General features: G+C 42.1%; 3 protein-coding genes across 7 annotated transcripts in view; all 3 read left to right on the plus strand.

Moving 5' to 3' along the window:
• LOC307201449 (butyrophilin subfamily 3 member A1-like) overlaps positions 1 to 17,589 on the plus strand; it is a 77,421-nt gene that overhangs the window by 41,426 nt on the left and 18,406 nt on the right. The window lies entirely within an intron of this gene.
• LOC307200441 (butyrophilin subfamily 3 member A3-like) overlaps positions 1,806 to 17,589 on the plus strand; it is a gene marked incomplete at its 3' end in the record, with an annotated part of 77,983 nt that continues 62,199 nt past the window's right edge. Inside the window, exon 1 of the mRNA XM_079948986.1 lies at positions 1,806 to 1,849. The remainder of the gene's footprint in view (positions 1,850 to 17,589) is intronic.
• LOC307201450 (uncharacterized protein) lies at positions 7,339 to 17,183 on the plus strand. 3 transcript variants are annotated; one of them, XM_079950684.1, is made up of 9 exons: positions 7,339 to 7,438; positions 9,036 to 9,101; positions 9,937 to 10,227; positions 11,267 to 11,284; positions 12,266 to 12,349; positions 12,964 to 13,030; positions 13,593 to 13,651; positions 15,965 to 15,996; positions 16,470 to 17,183. In XM_079950684.1, the coding sequence occupies exons 1-9, from the start codon at positions 7,417 to 7,419 to the stop codon at positions 16,539 to 16,541; spliced, it is 711 nt and encodes a 236-aa protein (XP_079806810.1). In that variant the 5' UTR covers positions 7,339 to 7,416; the 3' UTR covers positions 16,542 to 17,183. The 3 variants fall into 3 exon arrangements, with proteins under 3 accessions (XP_079806810.1, XP_079806811.1, XP_079806812.1); XM_079950685.1 differs by lacking the exon at positions 11,267 to 11,284 and having other exon boundaries at positions 12,263 to 12,349; XM_079950686.1 differs by lacking the exon at positions 11,267 to 11,284.

Below are 17,589 nucleotides of genomic sequence, written 5' to 3' on the forward strand. Positions count from 1 at the left end.
ACCCCAGTCAAGCTTGCAAAAATATATCATTTGCCTAGTAATAAGTGTTGGAAATGTAATGAGACTGAAGGCACTTTCTACCACCTCTGGTGGACCTGCCCAAAGGTTAAAGCTTTCTGGGAAATGATCTATAATGAAATTAAGAAGGTCCTTAAGTGGACTTTTCCTAAGAAACCAGAGGCTTTCCTTTTGGGTATGGTGGGCCAAGTGGTGTCAAGGAAGGATAGGATTTTCTTTATGTATGCCACTACAGCAGCAAGAATTCTACTGGCAAAGTATTGGAAGATGCAAGAACTACCTACTCTGGAAGAATGGCAAACAAAGGTGATTGACTTTATGGGACTGGCCGAGATGACGGGCAGAATCCGGGACCAGGGGAAAGAGACAGTGGAAGAGGACTGGAAGAAATTCAAAATATATCTTAAAAATAATTGCAAAATTGAGGAATGTTAAGATGTCAGGGGGTAAGAAGTAAAGAATTGCAGCAGTAAACAAAAAAACTTAAGAAATTTTTATGAAAGGGAATTAAGACAATGGACCTAAGGGTTGCTAAAGAATTATTAAACAAGGATGCAGGGATGGGGAGGTATGGGGAAGTCAAAGAAAGAAGGGTATGAACCGATGAGCTTGAAGATATACTGTTTTATATTGTTCTTTATTATTTGTGTGGAAAATTAATAAAAATTATTATAAATATATATATATATATATATATATATCATTTTCATAATATTCTCTCTTAAGGCATTACATGCCGTAAATTTCATGCCGGTGGTCCACAACTGCTCCCAGTCAGCAAACATAATGTTATGTCCAACGTCTTGTGCCCATTTTATCATAGCAGATTTTACCGTTTCATCCTGAGTATTCCATTTCAGGAGCAAATTATACATCTTTGACAAAATCTTAGTTTTTGGTTCTAACAATTATGTTTCCAATTTCCAATCTCCACCTGGAAGCCAATTTTCCTGTCCAATTTGTAAGCCTCCATTATCTGGTGATCATGAAGCCAGTCCCGCACTTTATCTTTTAATTTCTCAAAGCTCTGCAGTTTCAATTTGTCTCCCTCTTGTTCCAATATTTCCCAATATTTCGGCCATTTGGCCTCCATATTGAGTCTTTTCAACGCCTTTGCTTCCATTGGCGACAACCACCTTGGGGTTTTATTTTCCAATAAGTCTTTATATCTTATCCAGCCATTAAACAATGCTTTCCTGACAATATGGTTTTTAAATGCTGTATGTCGTGATTTCTGTTCTCATCCTGAAGCAAAGTTCTTAACCTGAGGTACTATTTCTGGGTTAGCGGAGTCTGTAACCTGAAGCGTCTGTAACCCAATGTACCACTGTACATTGATTAGTTCACCAGAAGGAATGATGTAAAAATTATACATCGTTGACTTGTAGCTGTGGCACATCTGAGCATGTGTCCTGGGGGAGGGGACAGAAACCTGCATGCTGCAAAAATCCTGATCATTTCCATCTCGTCTGTGAGAGAAGTAGAAGGACGTGAGAGTCAGAAGAGTGGCAACGTCAGATTGACAAGCCAACTCCTTCTCCGTCCTGATGAATCTCTTCTGGATTCTCTGAAGTTTGGGAAACTGGGAACGGAATTCACAAATATGGTTATTTAAAATTTCCAAGGATTGCTAGAAAACACTTAAGCCACTCCAAAAAAAGCTGAAGTAAAAACAGTAGGTTAGGAGAATTCTTAAATCATTGCTCTGCCCTTGTTATTTCTTGTTAAAACATAGTGTTAACATATTGTATGAATGTCATTGCAGGTGCTCTGCTTGCAAATCACTGGTGTTTGGGTGATGGCAAAGATTCAGAGCTTTGCACTTCGACAGGTGAGTTTGAGCCTGTGAAGCCTGTGCACACCAGTAAGTATGTAAAGAACTGCAGGAGTGTGCGTGTGTGTACAACTAATAAACATGTTAAGATGCAATATAAAAGAGCACAAACAGAAGTGCTAGGAAAGCAAAGAAATGAGAAAGAAAATCATGCCGATACAGCAATCTACATACTTTCACAGAACTGCTCGAATATTCCTCCTCCATTGCAATTAAGTTTTCACTTGCTCTCTGCATTTCTTTCTTTCTTTCTTTCTTTCTTTCTTTCTTTCTTTCTTTCTTTCTTCATTCTCTAGGTGAACTTCCTGCTCATGTTTTCATATTAAATGCAACTTTGGCTCCTGAAGTGAAAATTAGCTTCGCACTATATGTTTGTCCATTAGAGGTTGTGCTGACCAAATTTCCTTTTTGTAAGGATGGGGCTCTTATTTCATCCAGAAAGCATATCCCAAAATGATCAATAAATAGTCTATTCATTGTTGAAGAATGCTGGCCAATATTCAGAGTTGCTGTATCCTATGATCCTCATTCTATCTAGGATTGCCTCATAAGATCTTTTTGCTCATCTAACTATTAATCATCTACATTTAAAAATAAATAAATCGAGAGTTTACAACCCCAGATTTCTAAATAAAAATGGAGGTGGCATTAAAATGCTTTAAATAAATAAAACAGAATAGAACATTGCATGCTACTTTCCCCAAAAAGAAATAATTGAAGGCAGTATACAACAAACAATGGGGGGGGGGGGGACTGCTTTAAAAGCAATACAGTAAGACAAAAATAAAGGTGATAAAGCAATTTAATTCCACACGATTACTCAAATGTTCACTCTCTATTGCAACTAGATTTTCACTTACTCTCTGCATTCCTTTATGCTCTTTCTTTATTTCTTCCATTTGTTTGTTCTCAAGTTGAACTTCCTGCTCCTGATTTATACTGCAATGCAACTTTCGTTCCTGAAGGGGAAATTATCGCAGTACTATGTGTGGCTCCTGCAGAGGTTATGCTGACCAGATTTTTTTTCCTGTAAATATGGGGCTCCTGTTTCATTCAAGAAAGCAACATCTCAAAATGCTCAATACATAGTCTATGCATCACTGAAGAATGCTGGCCAATATTCCTGTGGTTACCAGCAGATTGATGCAATGAACCAAAGGAAGATATCTGTCCTCAGTGTTGCTCAGAATCTGATTGTCCAGTCAGGTAAGATTGTAGAAATGATGAGACTAGGAAGGGACTTGCAAGAGAATGTTGTATGGTGGGATAGTCCTGTTGTGACAAATATTCATGTGCCTGGTTTATGTGTTTGGCCTTTATGGATGGGACTTAGATTAGCTCAAGTCCATTCCGTTTAATTTCTGCTGGCACTGCATATGTTGCTAAATAATGCATAAAAAGTTACAGGTGTTGTTCTATCCAACTAAGTTGTACTTTGAGTAGGCCCAATGGAATTAATAGATCCTAGTTAGTTGCCACCATTGACTTCGGTGGGCCTACCAATGATTTAGTTGGAAACAAATCCACTGTTATGATGCACATTTATATATACATTAAACGGCACCATTGGTATGCATTCCTCAAAATATGTATTTTTACAATACTTTTCAATACTCCCGTAGGGAGCCTCACTGCGGCATTCTGCACCCACTGGAGTTTCTGGGTCAGCCCCGTGTAGAGAGGGTTACAATAATCAAGCCTGGAGGTGACCATCATATAGATCACTGTGGCCAGATCAGGGCGAGAAAGGTAAGGGACCAACTACTTGATACGATGGAGATGGAAAAATGCCACCTTTGCTGTGGCTGCAACCTGCACCTCCATGGAAATGGAGGCATTGAAGGTTACACCCAAGCTCTTGACAGAAGGCGCTGGTACTAATTGAGCCCCCGCAAGAGATGGGAGTTGGCCCCCCAACCCCATGTTGCCCCAACCCAGCCAGAGGACCTCTGTCTTCAAAGGATTTCACTTCAACCTGCTCCCACGCAGCCATCCAGCCACAGCTTCCAAGCATCTGATCAGTGTGTCCGGGGCCAAGTCAGGGCTGCCATCCATTAACAGATAAAGCTGGGTGTCATCAGCATATTGATGACAACCCAGCCCAAAACTCTGGACAATCTGGGCAAGGGGGCACAAAAAGATATTGAAAAGCATCAGGGAAAGGATTGCACCCTGCAGGACTCCACACACCAAGGAGTGCCACGGTGACAACTCCCTCCCTAGCGCCACCCTCTGTCCCCAACCTGAGATAAAGGAGTAAACCTGAGATTGTTGGACTGTGCCCTGAATCCCCACGTCAGCAAGGCTGTGGTCCAAATTCGACCAAATTGAAGGCTGCTGATAAATCTAAAAGAATCAGCAGTCCTGACCCGCCTCAATCCAGCTGTCTACGGAGATCATCTCTTAAGGCGACCAAAGTCTTCTCAGTCCCGTAACCAGGGCGAAAGCCCGACTGAAATGGATCCAGAGCCGATGTTTCATCCAGAAACCTACCAAGCTGTTCGGCAACCACTCTCTCAATTACCTTACCCAGATACGGAAGATTCAAAACCGGTCGGTAATTGGATAGATCTAAAGGATCTAGAGATGTTTTCTTTAAGAGCGGACACACCACTGCTTCCTTCAACTCTCCTGGGAAAGTCCCCGTGCCAAGGGACTGTTTGATGATCTCACCCAGGGGGGCCCACACCTCGTCTGGGCATACTCTAATCAGCCAGGACGGGCAAGGAGACCAGTGGTGGGCCTTCCAGCTCGGAGGAATCTGTCTACAGTAGCAGGGAATATCTGATTGAAGTGGTCCAATACTGGACCCAAGGACAATTGAGGAGCCTCCAGTTCTGTTATTGTATCCAAATTGGCAGGGAGGTCATGGAGGAACAGCAAGACTTTCTCCACAAAAAAGCTCACACATGCCTCACAGCTATGGGTCAAATTCGTATTTAAATTTGGCTGTTCTTCTAGGGTTGTTCTAAAAAGTTGCTGGGCGAAGGCTAGCAGATGCAATGGAAGCTGAGAACTAAAACTTTGGAGCTTTCACTGCTATCTCATAGGCTTTCATAAACGTCCTATAAGATGTTCTTGAGGCTCCGTCGTGAGCGCGCCGCCCTCCTCACTCTAGCCGTTTGAGGTCCAGCTTCATTTTCAGGAGCTCCTCGGGAAACCAGGGGTCTGGTTTTGATGGGGTCGCTTAGGTGCGATCTCATTGATGGCCACCAAGAGCTGGTTATTCCAGTTCTTGACAAGCTCATCTAGTGAGCTGCCAGAGGGAGCAGGGTCACGCAAGGCCTGACGAAATCCATCAGGATCCATCAGCCTTCGCGGGCAAGCCCAAATAGGTGGGTGGGAAGTCAATCCTGGCTTTCAGAGCATAGTGATCAGATCATGGCACTTCCACAAGTGAAGACATGATCACATCTATACCCACACCAAAAATCAAATCCAGTGTGTGGCCTGCTTGGTGTGTGGGACCCAAAACAAACTGGGAGAGCCCTAATGTCACCATGTAAGACACCAGGTCCAGAGCCCATGAGGAGGGGGTGGCATCAGCATGGATGTTGAAGTCCCCTAAAACCAGTAGGTTAGGGAACTCCAAGGCCCAGCCCGCCACCACAGCCAACAGGCCTGACAGGGTGTCTGCTGGTGCACTAGGTGGTCAGTACACCAGCCAGACAGCCAAGCTCTCCTTGGTGCCCCACACTAGGCCAACACATTCAATGCCGGAGATTGATAGTGCTGGCAGAGCCCTGAAAGAGCAATCCTCCCAGATTAACAATGCTTCCCCTCCCCCCCAACCCACAGTCTGTGACTGGTAGAGGATGGAGAAACCCGGGGGTACTATCTCATGCAGGGTGACTACTTCACCTTCACGCACACAATGTTCATGCACACAATGCAGCCCAGGCACTCTCCCCTCTTTATAGGCCATGTTACCTAGGGGGTGGTTTGTGTGCATGGGTGTGTACATGCTTTAGCTCCATCTTGGGCATGAGATGCTGGGGTGAAGCCCCAGCCACTTTATCCTGAGGGAATACTGCCCTCGGGGATATTTATTTCTCTAGAATGAATTTTTCACAGCAATAATAATAATAATAATAATAATAATAATAATAATAATATATTTATACACCGCCCATCTGGCTGGGCCTCCCCAGCCACTCTGGGCGGCTTCCATGGAAACAAAAAATACAGTAAAATATCACACGTTAAAAACTTCCCTGAACAGGGCTGCCTTAAGATGTCTTCTGAATGTCAGGTAGTTGTTTATCGCTTTGACATCTGCTGGAAGGGCGTTCCACAGGGCGGGCGCCACTACCGAGAAGGCCCTCTGCCTGGTTCCCTGTAGCTTTGCTTCTCGCAATGAGGGAACCTCCAGAAGGCCCTCAGCGCTGGACCTCAGCGTCCGGGCAGAATGATGGGGGTGGAGACGCTCCTTCAGGTATACTGGACCGAGGCCGTTTAGGGCTTTAAAGGTCAGCACCAACACTTTGAATTGTGCTCGGAAACGTACTGGGAGCCAATGTAGGTCTTTCAAGACCGGTGTTATATGGTTTCGGCGGCCGCCCCCAGTCACCAGTCTAGCTGCCGCATTCTGGATTAGTTGTAGTTTCCGAGTCACCTTCAAAGGTAGCCCCACGTAGAGTGCATTGCAGTAGTCCAAGCGGGAGATAACCAAAGCATGCACCACTCTGGCCAGACAGTCTGCAGGCAGATAGGGTCTCAGCCTACGTACCAGATGGAGCTGGTAAACAGCTGCCCTGGACACAGATTTGACCTGTGCCTCCATGGACAGCTGTGAGTCCAAAATGACTCCCAGGCTGCGCCCCTGGTTCTTCAGGGGCACAGTTACCCCATTCAGGACCAGGGAATCCTCCACACCTGCCCGCCTCCTGCCCCCCAAAACAGTACTTCTGTCTTGTCAGGATACAACCTCAATCTGTTAGCCGCCATCCATCCTCCAACCGCCTCCAGACACTCACACAGGACCTTCACTGCCTTCACTGGTTCTGATTTGAAAGAGAGGTAGAGCTGGGTATCATTTGCATACTGATGAACACCCAGCCCATACCCCCTGATGATCTCTCCCAGCGGCTGCATGTAAATGTTGAAAAGCATGGGGGAGAGGATGGAACCCTGAGAGTGAGGGCCCAGGGGTCTGAACACTCATCCCCCACCACCACTTTCTGAACACGGCCCAGGAGGAAGGAGCGGAATCTTCTCTCTATCATGTGAAATAATCTACTCATTTTCAGAGGAGTTTCTGGTGCTGTAAAAGAGGATAGCAGATGAAAAGCTGCCTTTCTGACCATCAAATATTATCTTTAAGTGAATGTGTTTGAGGGTCATAGATACATTCACCTGAAGGAAAGGTATAAAATTATATATCCTTGAGTGGTAGCTGCAGCCACATGTGGGGGTGTTCCCCAGGGGTGGGGATAGAAGCTGCATGCTGCAAAAGTCGTGATGATTTCCGTTTTGTCTGTGAGAGAAGTAGAAGGAGCTGAGAGTCAGAGGTGGGGAAGAGTGGACAAACATCAGATTGGGAAGCCAACTCCTGCTCTGCCCAGATGAATCTCTTCTGGGTTCTCTGTAAGTTTGGGAAACTGGAAAGGGAATTCATGGATATGGTCAACCTCTTGAAAGATCTGGGGAAACTAAACTCCATAATTCTCATCAGAGCTTTCCTTGGAGTGTGTGAATGTGTGGTTGTCAAAATTAATGGACTTAGCTGAGGTGGCGAAATTGACATGTTTTATCAGAGAAAAGCCATTTTTAACATTTACTAAAGATTAGAAACCTCTCCCATACTTTTTGTATGGAAAAGAATATGAAATAATGTCATTTGGATATGAAGATTGAAGAAAATGGTTTAAAGAGGGTGGCATTATTGGTGGTACACCGGAGTGGATGAAATGAGTGATGTTTTTAAGTAGCATCAGATGAAGAATCAGAAGTTCTTTAACTTCTTAACTTTTCCCTCTTTTAATTCCTTTATTATTTCTTTTTCTTTTTCTTTATCTCTTTCTCGTTCTTCCTTTCTTTCCCCCCTTTTGGATTAATGTTTGGATTAATGATTAATTCTTTCCCCCCTTTGGATTAATGTTTTAGTTTGGATTTTAAAAATAGGTATTTGACAATAATCTTTTTATTTCTCTTTATAAACACTAATGAAATGTATTTTTTTAAAAAAGATAACGTGTGTGTGTGTGAATGTATATGAATGCTGTCCTAAAAAGAAAGAAAAGAGTAAATAGTAAATACACCAGATCCAAACCATTTTCAACAGAAGGACTCCTGCTCTGCTTACGTGAGTTAGTGGAAAAAGAAGCCTTAAAAATACTGTTCTGTGTGAGGTTACCAGGACTCAAGACTGATTTGAATGAGCTTAGGTTCCAGTCTAAGTCACCTGCTCCTTGCCACATCCCTGCAACAGCCTTCTGGGGGATTCAGTTTAACTATCTGAGCTGTAATGAGCATATCTTTATCTGATCTGGAGGGACTTTCTGCATTCTGAGACCAACTGAGGGAGAGATCTGCTGCATCCTAAGCTGCCCATGTCTTTAGATCTTGTGATAGGATTGCCCCTGAGGACTACAGAAAAGCCAAGCTGTTTTCAACATACATTTTAAAAAATAAACTGAAACAAGGCCTTCCTCTTCAACTTGTGGAGGACATTTCATGAAAACATCTAACAACTTCTTCTTCTTCTTCTTCTTCTTCTTCTTCTTCTTCTTCTTCTTCTTCTTGTATCTGTAAGAGAACCAAGGATTTCAGTTTAACAATGACTGGGTTACACAACATAATGTAAATATAGAAATAAAGAAGTCTTGGTAGAAGGAACAGCATGAACACAGGGGAAAGGGCAATTTCATTGGTTTCCCCTCAGCTCTGCATTTGCACATGCTTGTTTAATCTCTTTCACACAGCATGCACTCCCTTTGCACCCAGAAAAACAACAACTGCACCAGAATAGGAGGTGCTCTGGCAATTATATGGTATTGACTCTTATTTATATGTGTATTATTTGCATAATTGGAAACTACCAGGGATTGCTAGAAAACACTTAAGCCAGTTCAAAAAGGCTGCAGAAAAAATAGCAGGTCAGGAGAATGATTAAACCATTGCTCTGCCCTTGTGTCTACTTATTAAAACATATTATAAACCTATCACATGGATGTTATTGCAGGTATTCTGCTTGCAAAGCACTGGTGTTTGGGTGATGACAAAGATTCAGAGCTTTGCACTTCTGCAGGTAAGTTTGAGACTGTGCAAGACTGTATACACTAGTGTGTGGGTGTGTTCCTCTACTCGAACCAAATGTTTAATGCTAAATTTTGGGACGCGGGTGGCGCTGTGGGTTAAACTGCAGAGCCTAGGAATTGCTGATCAGAAGGTTGGCGGTTTGAATCACCACGACGGGGTGAGCTCCCATTGCTCGGTCCCTGCTCCTGCCAACCTAGCAGTTTGAAAGCACATCAAAGTGCAAGTAGATAAATAGGAACCGCTCCGGTGGGAAGGTAAATGGCGTTTCCGTGTGCTGCTCTGGCTTTGCCAGAAGCAGCTTAGTCATGCTGGCCACATGACCTGGAAGCTGTACGCCGGCTCCCTCGGCCAATAAAGCAAGATGAGCGCCGCAACCCCAGAGTCAGTCTCGACTGGACCTAATGGTCAGGGGTCCCTTTACCTTTATGGGCTGGAGCTGGAGAGTTGCTGTATCCTAAAATACTCATCCTATTGGAAACTTGATATATGATTGCCTCATAAGATACTTTTTCTTACCTAACTATTTACAATCCCAAATTTCTAAATTAAAATGGAGGTGGCATTAAAATACTTTAAATATATAAAACAGAGTAGAACACTGGCATGCACTTTCCCAAAAAAGAAATAGTTAAAGGCAGTATACAACAAACAATTATGGGGGAAAACAGTGCTTAAAAAGAAATACAGTACGACAAAAATAAAGGTTGTAAAGCAATCTAATTCCACATGATTACTCAAATGTTCACTCTCTATTGCAAAACCATTGTCACTTACTCTGTGTATTCATTTATGCTCTTTATTTCTTCCGTTCGTTTGTTCTCTAGGTGAACTTCCTGCTCCTGATTTATTCTTGAATGCAACTTTGGTTCATGAAGGGGACATTATCATAGCACTATGTGTGGCTCCATCAGTGGTTGTGCCGACCAGTTTTTTTTTATGTAAAGATGAGGCTCCTGTTTCATTCAAGAAAGCAACATCTCAATGTGCCCAATACATAGTCTATGCATCGCCGAAGAATGCTGGCCAGTATTCCTGTGGCTACCAGCAGAAGGATGCAAAGAACCAAGAGAAGACATCTGCCCTCAGTGTTGCTCAGAATCTGATTGTTCAGCCAGGTAAGGTTGCAGAAATGATGAGACTAGGAAGTGACCTGCAAGAGAATGTTGTATGGTGGGATAGTCCTGCTTAGAGTTCCAGCTAGCTAGTCATGCCATATTTCAGCACTGACCATTTAATTCACCACCCATTTGGTTTCTATTCCCCTATGACAAGAGTTAATCACAGCCACAGAGCATGTTCAGACTTCCCTGGAGCACATTCATATATTTATCTAAATGAAAGTAGGTGCTGTTCTACATCTATGCAACAGATGTAGGAAGATCTGGCCAATAGCATGGAGATGACAGCACTTCTCCAGGAACACTGCTTAATGGCGTATTAAAAATAGGTATTACTGTCAGACAGCTTATCTGAAGGCAGCCCTGTTTAGGGAAGGTTTTAATGTTTGACACACTATTGTATTTTAATATTTTGTTGTAAGCTGCCCAGAGTGGCTGGGGAAGCCCAGCCAGATGGACGGGGTATAAATATATTCTTATTCTTATTCTTATTCTTATTTGATGCTTTTGCAACCTGTTAAAAATATTCATGTGTCTAGCCTCTAGGTATGGGGCTTAGATCAGCCTAAGTCCATCTTGTTTCATTTCTTTTGGCACATCATGTTTTTCTAAAGAGTGTGTGAAAGGTTACATGTGTTCTTCCTTCCAGCTAAGTTATACTTTGAGTAGGCCCAATGAAACAAATGGTTCTTAGTCATAACCATTGATTTTTTTAGTTCAAATCAAATCCATTGTTATGATGCACATTAATATACACATTTTGTATGCATTCCTCAAAATATGCATTTTTTAGTGTTTTTCAATGCATTTTCAAATAAAATACACGTTATATTAAAAAACATATTTCTGTGGGCCCCTTTTGTGGCAAAACTGCATTACAAAATCCAGAGAAGTGTGTGATCCAATCAGGAGTTGAATTCTGATCCACAGTTCAGTTTGGCACCACTGACTTGATAGAGCACAATTAGAGCTTTGCTGTTCTTGATGGGATGATGAGCCATGCTTTTCTGATATTGTCTATTTTTCTCCTGCCCAGGTTATTATGATTCCAATGGTAAATAAGCAGCATTAGTGCGTAAAAATACTTATTTGATTGATTGTTTATTTGATTGTTTGCCATTTTAAATCTGAACACAAAAACAACACAATGCAATTTATACTCAAACACAATCATGAAAATAAAACATATTTTTTATCATTTCCCAACAGAGACCATTAATGCCCTAAGACCACATTAATAGAATCTTTTTGTCACTGTAGAAAGTTTGATAGCACTCTTGATGTTAGTGTCTGATTTTTTCTTCTTTTTTGACCAGTGATTGCCATCAATTGAGCCAGTTTGGTATACAGAGAAAAATGGCTAAATATTTTATTTATTCAAAAGATATGAGGGAGTAGTGCTGCCTGATTTAGTCTTGCCATTAAAGGTAAAATTCCTGACACCCCAGCCTCCCCCCCAAAACAAACAAACAAAAAATAAATCTAAAGAAGTAGCCACAGGCACCCTGTTCCCTTTTTGATGGGCTCGTCGCCTCCTGCTCTGTGTCCTGGAAAGGGGAGCAATTGTCCTTGAGGCAGCAGCTATGGATGCTACGGCTCTTGAGGGGAGAAGAAGGTGGGAGCAGAATAACTATCTATTTTTTCCTCCCTGGAGGCTGGCAGGAGCTCAGGGCTACTCTCACCCTTTTCCCACCGTCCTCCATGCTCCTCTACTCCTCAGTTGGGGATGCTGCATATGGGGAGGTGGGGAGCACAAGCACGCTTTGGGTCTCCCTTCTGCTGCTCAATGGGGGAAAATGGGGGGGGGGGCAGGTTGCCATACTTACAGTAAATTCCGGACATCTCTTAAAATTCAAAATTCCCCCCCAGGATGGCATCTTAGGCATCCAATTTCCTTGCATATCTGGAATTTTCCAGACGTATGGCAAGCCTAGCCTGATTTAGGTGGGGCTAATTTTGGCTTTGTGAGGGAAACTAAATGAAGATTCCCTTTTCTTTTTTGATCTAATTCAGGTTCTTCTTCTTTTTTTAGCAGGGCCAAATTGGGGAATTATATTTGGAGGTGTGGGTGGTGCCATTCTGGTGTTGGTACTTTTGATCTACCTTTTGGTCAAGAAAGGTGAGTGATGAAGAAAGGTGAGTGATGGTAACCTGAAACTATGATAATCTACCATGAAAAGGGTTGATTTTTCAAGTTTCAGCAAAACTGATAACTGTGTAGGGGTGAGGAATAAATTCTGTTCCCATTTGAAGTGACCTTACCTAATTCACACTTACAGGAACAATATGTGAACTGAAACACAGTTTTCCTTCAAAACACACACTTGCAATGCAAGTCTCCAACCAAAAATGTTGGAGAGTAATATCTGTGTGCACAGATTTGTGTGTGGGAGAAATTGTGCACAAACATGCATATGTTAGCAAAAAGAAAGTACAAAACTGAATTCTGTTAGGGAAAATAGTTTATATTCATTTGATGGACTGTTCATTTAGAGGAGTGGCTTCAACTGCCACTCCTCCTTCATGGAACTGCCCCCTGCCATTACTAAAACACCCCCCCAAAAGCAATTTTTTGATTTACTAGCCTAAGATCCAGGACAAAGCACCACCTTTCAGAAATTCCACCTGGACGTCAATTCCGCCTTTGAAATCCCAGTAATGTTTGGGGAAATCCAGACATATGTCAGCCCTAATTTATGACAGCTTCTTTGCCTTTCTTCTTTTTTGTTTTAGTGCCGTGTCTTCAGAGATCTTCAAGGCAGGACAGAGCTAATACTGAACACATTCCTTACGATTATGTGTAAGATTTTCATTTCTTCATTCACTTTATTTGTTTACTGCTTTTCCACACACAAAAATCATGCTCAGAGCAGCTTAGAAACAAAGAAAATGGGAATATATTTCAAGCACTCCAAAAACAAGTTCATAGTAACATAGAAAATTATCTTTTTTCATGCACTTTGTTCAACCCTATTGTTGAGAATGTGTGAGGATTTTTGTTTCTTGTTTTTTTTTTTTTTACACTTTCTCCTAAACTTTTTTCTAGCAAGGTTCCTGCATCTCCCCACTGCCACTGTTGGACAAATAGCAGAGAGACATGGTACAGGGGAAGAAAATACATGAATGAACTAACAAGAGTCTTCTGCTGTTGCCTAAACACTTACATACTGTAGCTTCTGTTCTTATCAGATGTAAAGCTTCATGTGACTAAACCAAGTTTAAAAGTTCAGATCTCCTGCATTTTGTATCATTCATGGTTGTGTGAAGGAATGCAGATCTCACCCTTCTCAGAAAAGGCTTTCTACCTACAGAACCAGTAAATATGCAGCATCACAAATGCTTTTGCCTCTTGTTTTTCTTAGGGAAGGAACTGCAGTCAAGGACAACAGCAGCAGAAACCTGGCCTCTGAAGAAGTTCAGTGTAAGATAATTCTTTTCTCTCTTTGGACTGAGGGTCATGACAACCACACTTGCATCATGAATCATGCCACAAGTCTAGCACACAATCAGAGGATCTGCAGAATGTTTAGCAACTTTATCTTTTTTGGTCTGAAGAGTTAAGTTCGCAGACTTTGCAACTGTGGATAAATGCTCTAAAACCGAGTATATACATGTTTCTGCTGAAAATCTAGGAAGAGAGATATGCGCTTCACTTAATCATGTGACTGTAATGTGTGTTTGAAATATCTAAAATGAATCATAGAATCATAGAGTTGGAAGAGACCACAAGGGCTGTCGAGTCCAACCCCCTGCCAAGCAGGAAACACCATCAGAGCACTCCTGACATATGGTTGTCAAGCCTCTGCTTAAAGACCTCCAAAGAAGGAGACTCCACCACACTCCTTGGCAGCAAATTCCACTGTCGAACAGCTCTTACTGTCAGGAAGTTCTTCCTAATGTTTAGGTGGAATCTTCTTTCTTATAGTTTGGATCCATTGCTCCGTGTCCGCTTCTCTGGAGCAGCAGAAAACAACCTTTTCCCCTCCTCTATGTGACATCCTTTGATATATTTGAACATGGCTATCATATCACCCCTTAACCTCCTCTTCTCCAGGCTAAACATGCCCAGCTCCCTTAGCCGTTCCTTATAAGGCATCGTTTCCAGGCCTTTGACCATTTTGGTTGCCCTCCTCTGGACACGTTCCAGTTTGTCAGTGTCCTTCTTGAAATGTGGTGCCCAGAACTGGACACAGTACTCCAGGTGAGGTCTGACCAGAGCAGAATACAGTGGCACTATTACTTCCCTTGATCTAGATGCTATACTCCTATTGATGAAGGATTAAGAACTTTGAATTCAGGTGTAACTTTTTAGCATTGCTATACAATCCCTTGAAGGTTTCTGTGTGAAAGGCAGAATTTAGTTTTAGATCAAATATTATGTTCTGGAACATGAAAACCACAAATTTAATTAAGTTTTAAAAAACCCTTTCACTCTCCAAACTTAATGAAAGGTACAGTGGTTTTATTTTGTTATGCTGCTGCTCATATGTAAACCCTTATGTATCCAGGAGAAACTAGATTTTTCTGCAGTTAAGTGAAGCTTCTGGTTCATGCCTGCCTACAAAAATTGTAACACATTATTTGGTAGAATGGGCTTATTTATAGAAGTTGTGGGCTGTGGGAGAGAATGCTCTTGCTGTGGTTCCTCACCCACATGACAGATTCAACAAGCACAGATGCCCACATAGCTGTTTTGGAAGGCTTCTCTCAGTGTAGCCTTACCAGAATGGTTGAATTTGATTGCGACACACATTTCCAGAGAGCTATTTTTGCAGGCCTATAGTATACAACTGTTTCTGTTGCCCTCCCTGACCTCTTAGTCAGATGCATTCTTAGGATAGCTCCTCCGTTCAGACACTGTTTTTGTTGTTGTTGTTGATGCAACAATCAAAATAATACATCTTAATTGACTTCCTTCCAATTACCCCTCCTGGTTCCATTATTTTATACCTATTTATACAAGTCCACAAAATCTTATACTCCTACCTATTTTAAAAGACATATTCATGTTATTACAAGTGAACTTTAAAAGTTCGATTAATGTAAAAACCTATACACAAAGCTCAGAAGATTATGCTTTAAACATTTCCCTTATTTAAGAAAAAGAAGAACCATCCAGACACTGTTGGATTATAACTCTCATCAGACCCTGCCGAAATGCCTGTTCTGACCCTCACTGTCGGATGAAGAACTCATACTTTCTGTTTCTGTCAAACCTTTTAATGCATAGACCTGGGTGATACCCAGGAAAAGCAAGAGTAAAGGTACAGCAGGTGAATTGTATGGCTAAGTGTGAGCTGAGACATTGATCCAAGGAGCTACACACACCTTGCCTCTTCTTTTTGAAGAGTAGGGCAGAAACCAGTCTTGACATAGTAAACGAGAGGTGTTTCTGCTCTGGAAAAGCAAACTGGGAAAGCAAATTGGCACTTTGGTGAGTGAATGGGGCCTGTGAGGTGTGTTTGTGTCAGTGCTGACTGATTCTCAGGCACCTTCCCCTGAAGAAGAAGCTCATTACTAGCAGGAGGAGTCAGTGATGGCAGTGGCCTTTGAGGAGCTGCGTGGGCATTGCTGTATTTGAAGCAAATGATGGAGCCTGATGATTAGGGATGAACCACTCCTAAAAAAAAAGGTTGATACATGTTACGATTGTACACATACACATAAGAACACATACTTATACACATCCTTGAAATTTTACTGTGTGACTAGACTAACTTGAATTTGTTTTCAGATGCCAAACTTACAGGACTCCTCCAAACAGCAGTGAGTAAAATGTCTCAGCCAAATCTGGGGTGATCTGTCTTAGTGCAGTAGACCTTATTCAATTCTGTCTCTGTTTAGTTTACCCAGGGCTGTTCCGGGGTAGGGGGCTGTCTGGTACACTTGCTCCAGGACTCGGAGGGCTAAGCTAGCTGGGGAACCCTGCCAGGGACCTGCTGGACTTACACTGTCATGCCAAAAACTTTATTCTAACAAAACTCCCTCCCTGGTCCTCAGACAAGCTCTGCATTGGCCTGGTATTGCCAGTAGGCTATTGTAGTTTGCCCCAGTCACACCCCCTCCTATGTACTAAGGACCCTGGAATACTGTGTAAAACTACAAGTATATTCCAGATATTCTTTGGGTAGGTTAGCAGTTTTTTCTTGCCATAACAACAATTGGCCCCAAATTACTTCTGTCAAAAAGCCAATATCAGTAGGTAACTGTTATTATTATTATTTTTTCAAATTTCCAAGCCATCACCATCTGGAAATATAGAAACAACAGCCTATGCAACTATTACTCCATTGTACATGCAACCTGCCTGAGAGACCTCAAACATTTCACATGCCAATGCTGCATCCTCACAATGCATGACAATTTATGGGAATTGATAATATGGAAGAAGTTTGCAAGTGCTAGAGCTGGAGGAATTTGGAAGCTTTACAGCCCCCAGAAGATCTGAGAAGACTTCCATCAGATTTTTTTTGTTTATTATTTTATTTACTCTTTTCCTGCCTTTAACCATGCAAGGAACCTTTTTTTGGTTTCCCACTGTTATGCACACTTAACCTTCAAATCCTACCATATCCTCCTGGTTGTGTCTGATTGCAATGTCATTGGTAATGTCAAACATTAAATGATGTAACCACAGGTAGATGGAATTATGAAAAATACCTGGGAATTCTGCTTGCTGACATCCTAGGCCTATAAATATGGATATCATAGAAAGCATAGAAATCGTGGCAAATGTATTTTGCCTATTGGTTTGTTATATAGGAAGATGAAGTAACCAATCTCTCCTTCACACATGAGAATGTTGGAGATTATCCTATATTCCAAATTAGCAGTGCAGTCCAAGCCCAGGATCTGTCCAGATAAGAGAGTTTAGAGAGCCTTCTAGGCAGTTGTGGCTGTCCTGTGCAACACCTTCCCATCAGATGGGAAGGAAATAAACAACTATGAAGGCAGTCCTGTATAAGGAAGTTTTTAATGTTTGATGTCGTATCGTGTTTTAATTTGTTGGAAGCCACCCAGAGTGGCTGGGGTAACTCAGATGGGTGACATATAAATATATTATTATTGCTATTATTTTTAGATTTTCCCAGCTGAGCCATGGCAATGCTGGTTAAGTTCCCTGTGATGGCTGAGCTGAAGATATATATCAACATAAATCCCCACTGGTGAAACATAAGCCAGTGTAAGAGTTAAAATGGGGTGGTAGGGACATGATGGGGCAAGGCAAGGCATACTCTTATTCCAAATGCAATCTAGCATGATCATGTGACTTAGGGCCTAATTCTCAAAACCTGGGCCCACACTCACCTGCCAGTTCAGGGATAGGGGTTACAGACAGCAACAAATGTGGGTGCCCCG

This window comes from Podarcis cretensis (assembly GCF_951804945.1).
Source record: "Podarcis cretensis genome assembly, chromosome: 13".
In the NCBI taxonomy this organism is placed as follows: domain Eukaryota; kingdom Metazoa; phylum Chordata; class Lepidosauria; order Squamata; family Lacertidae; genus Podarcis; species Podarcis cretensis.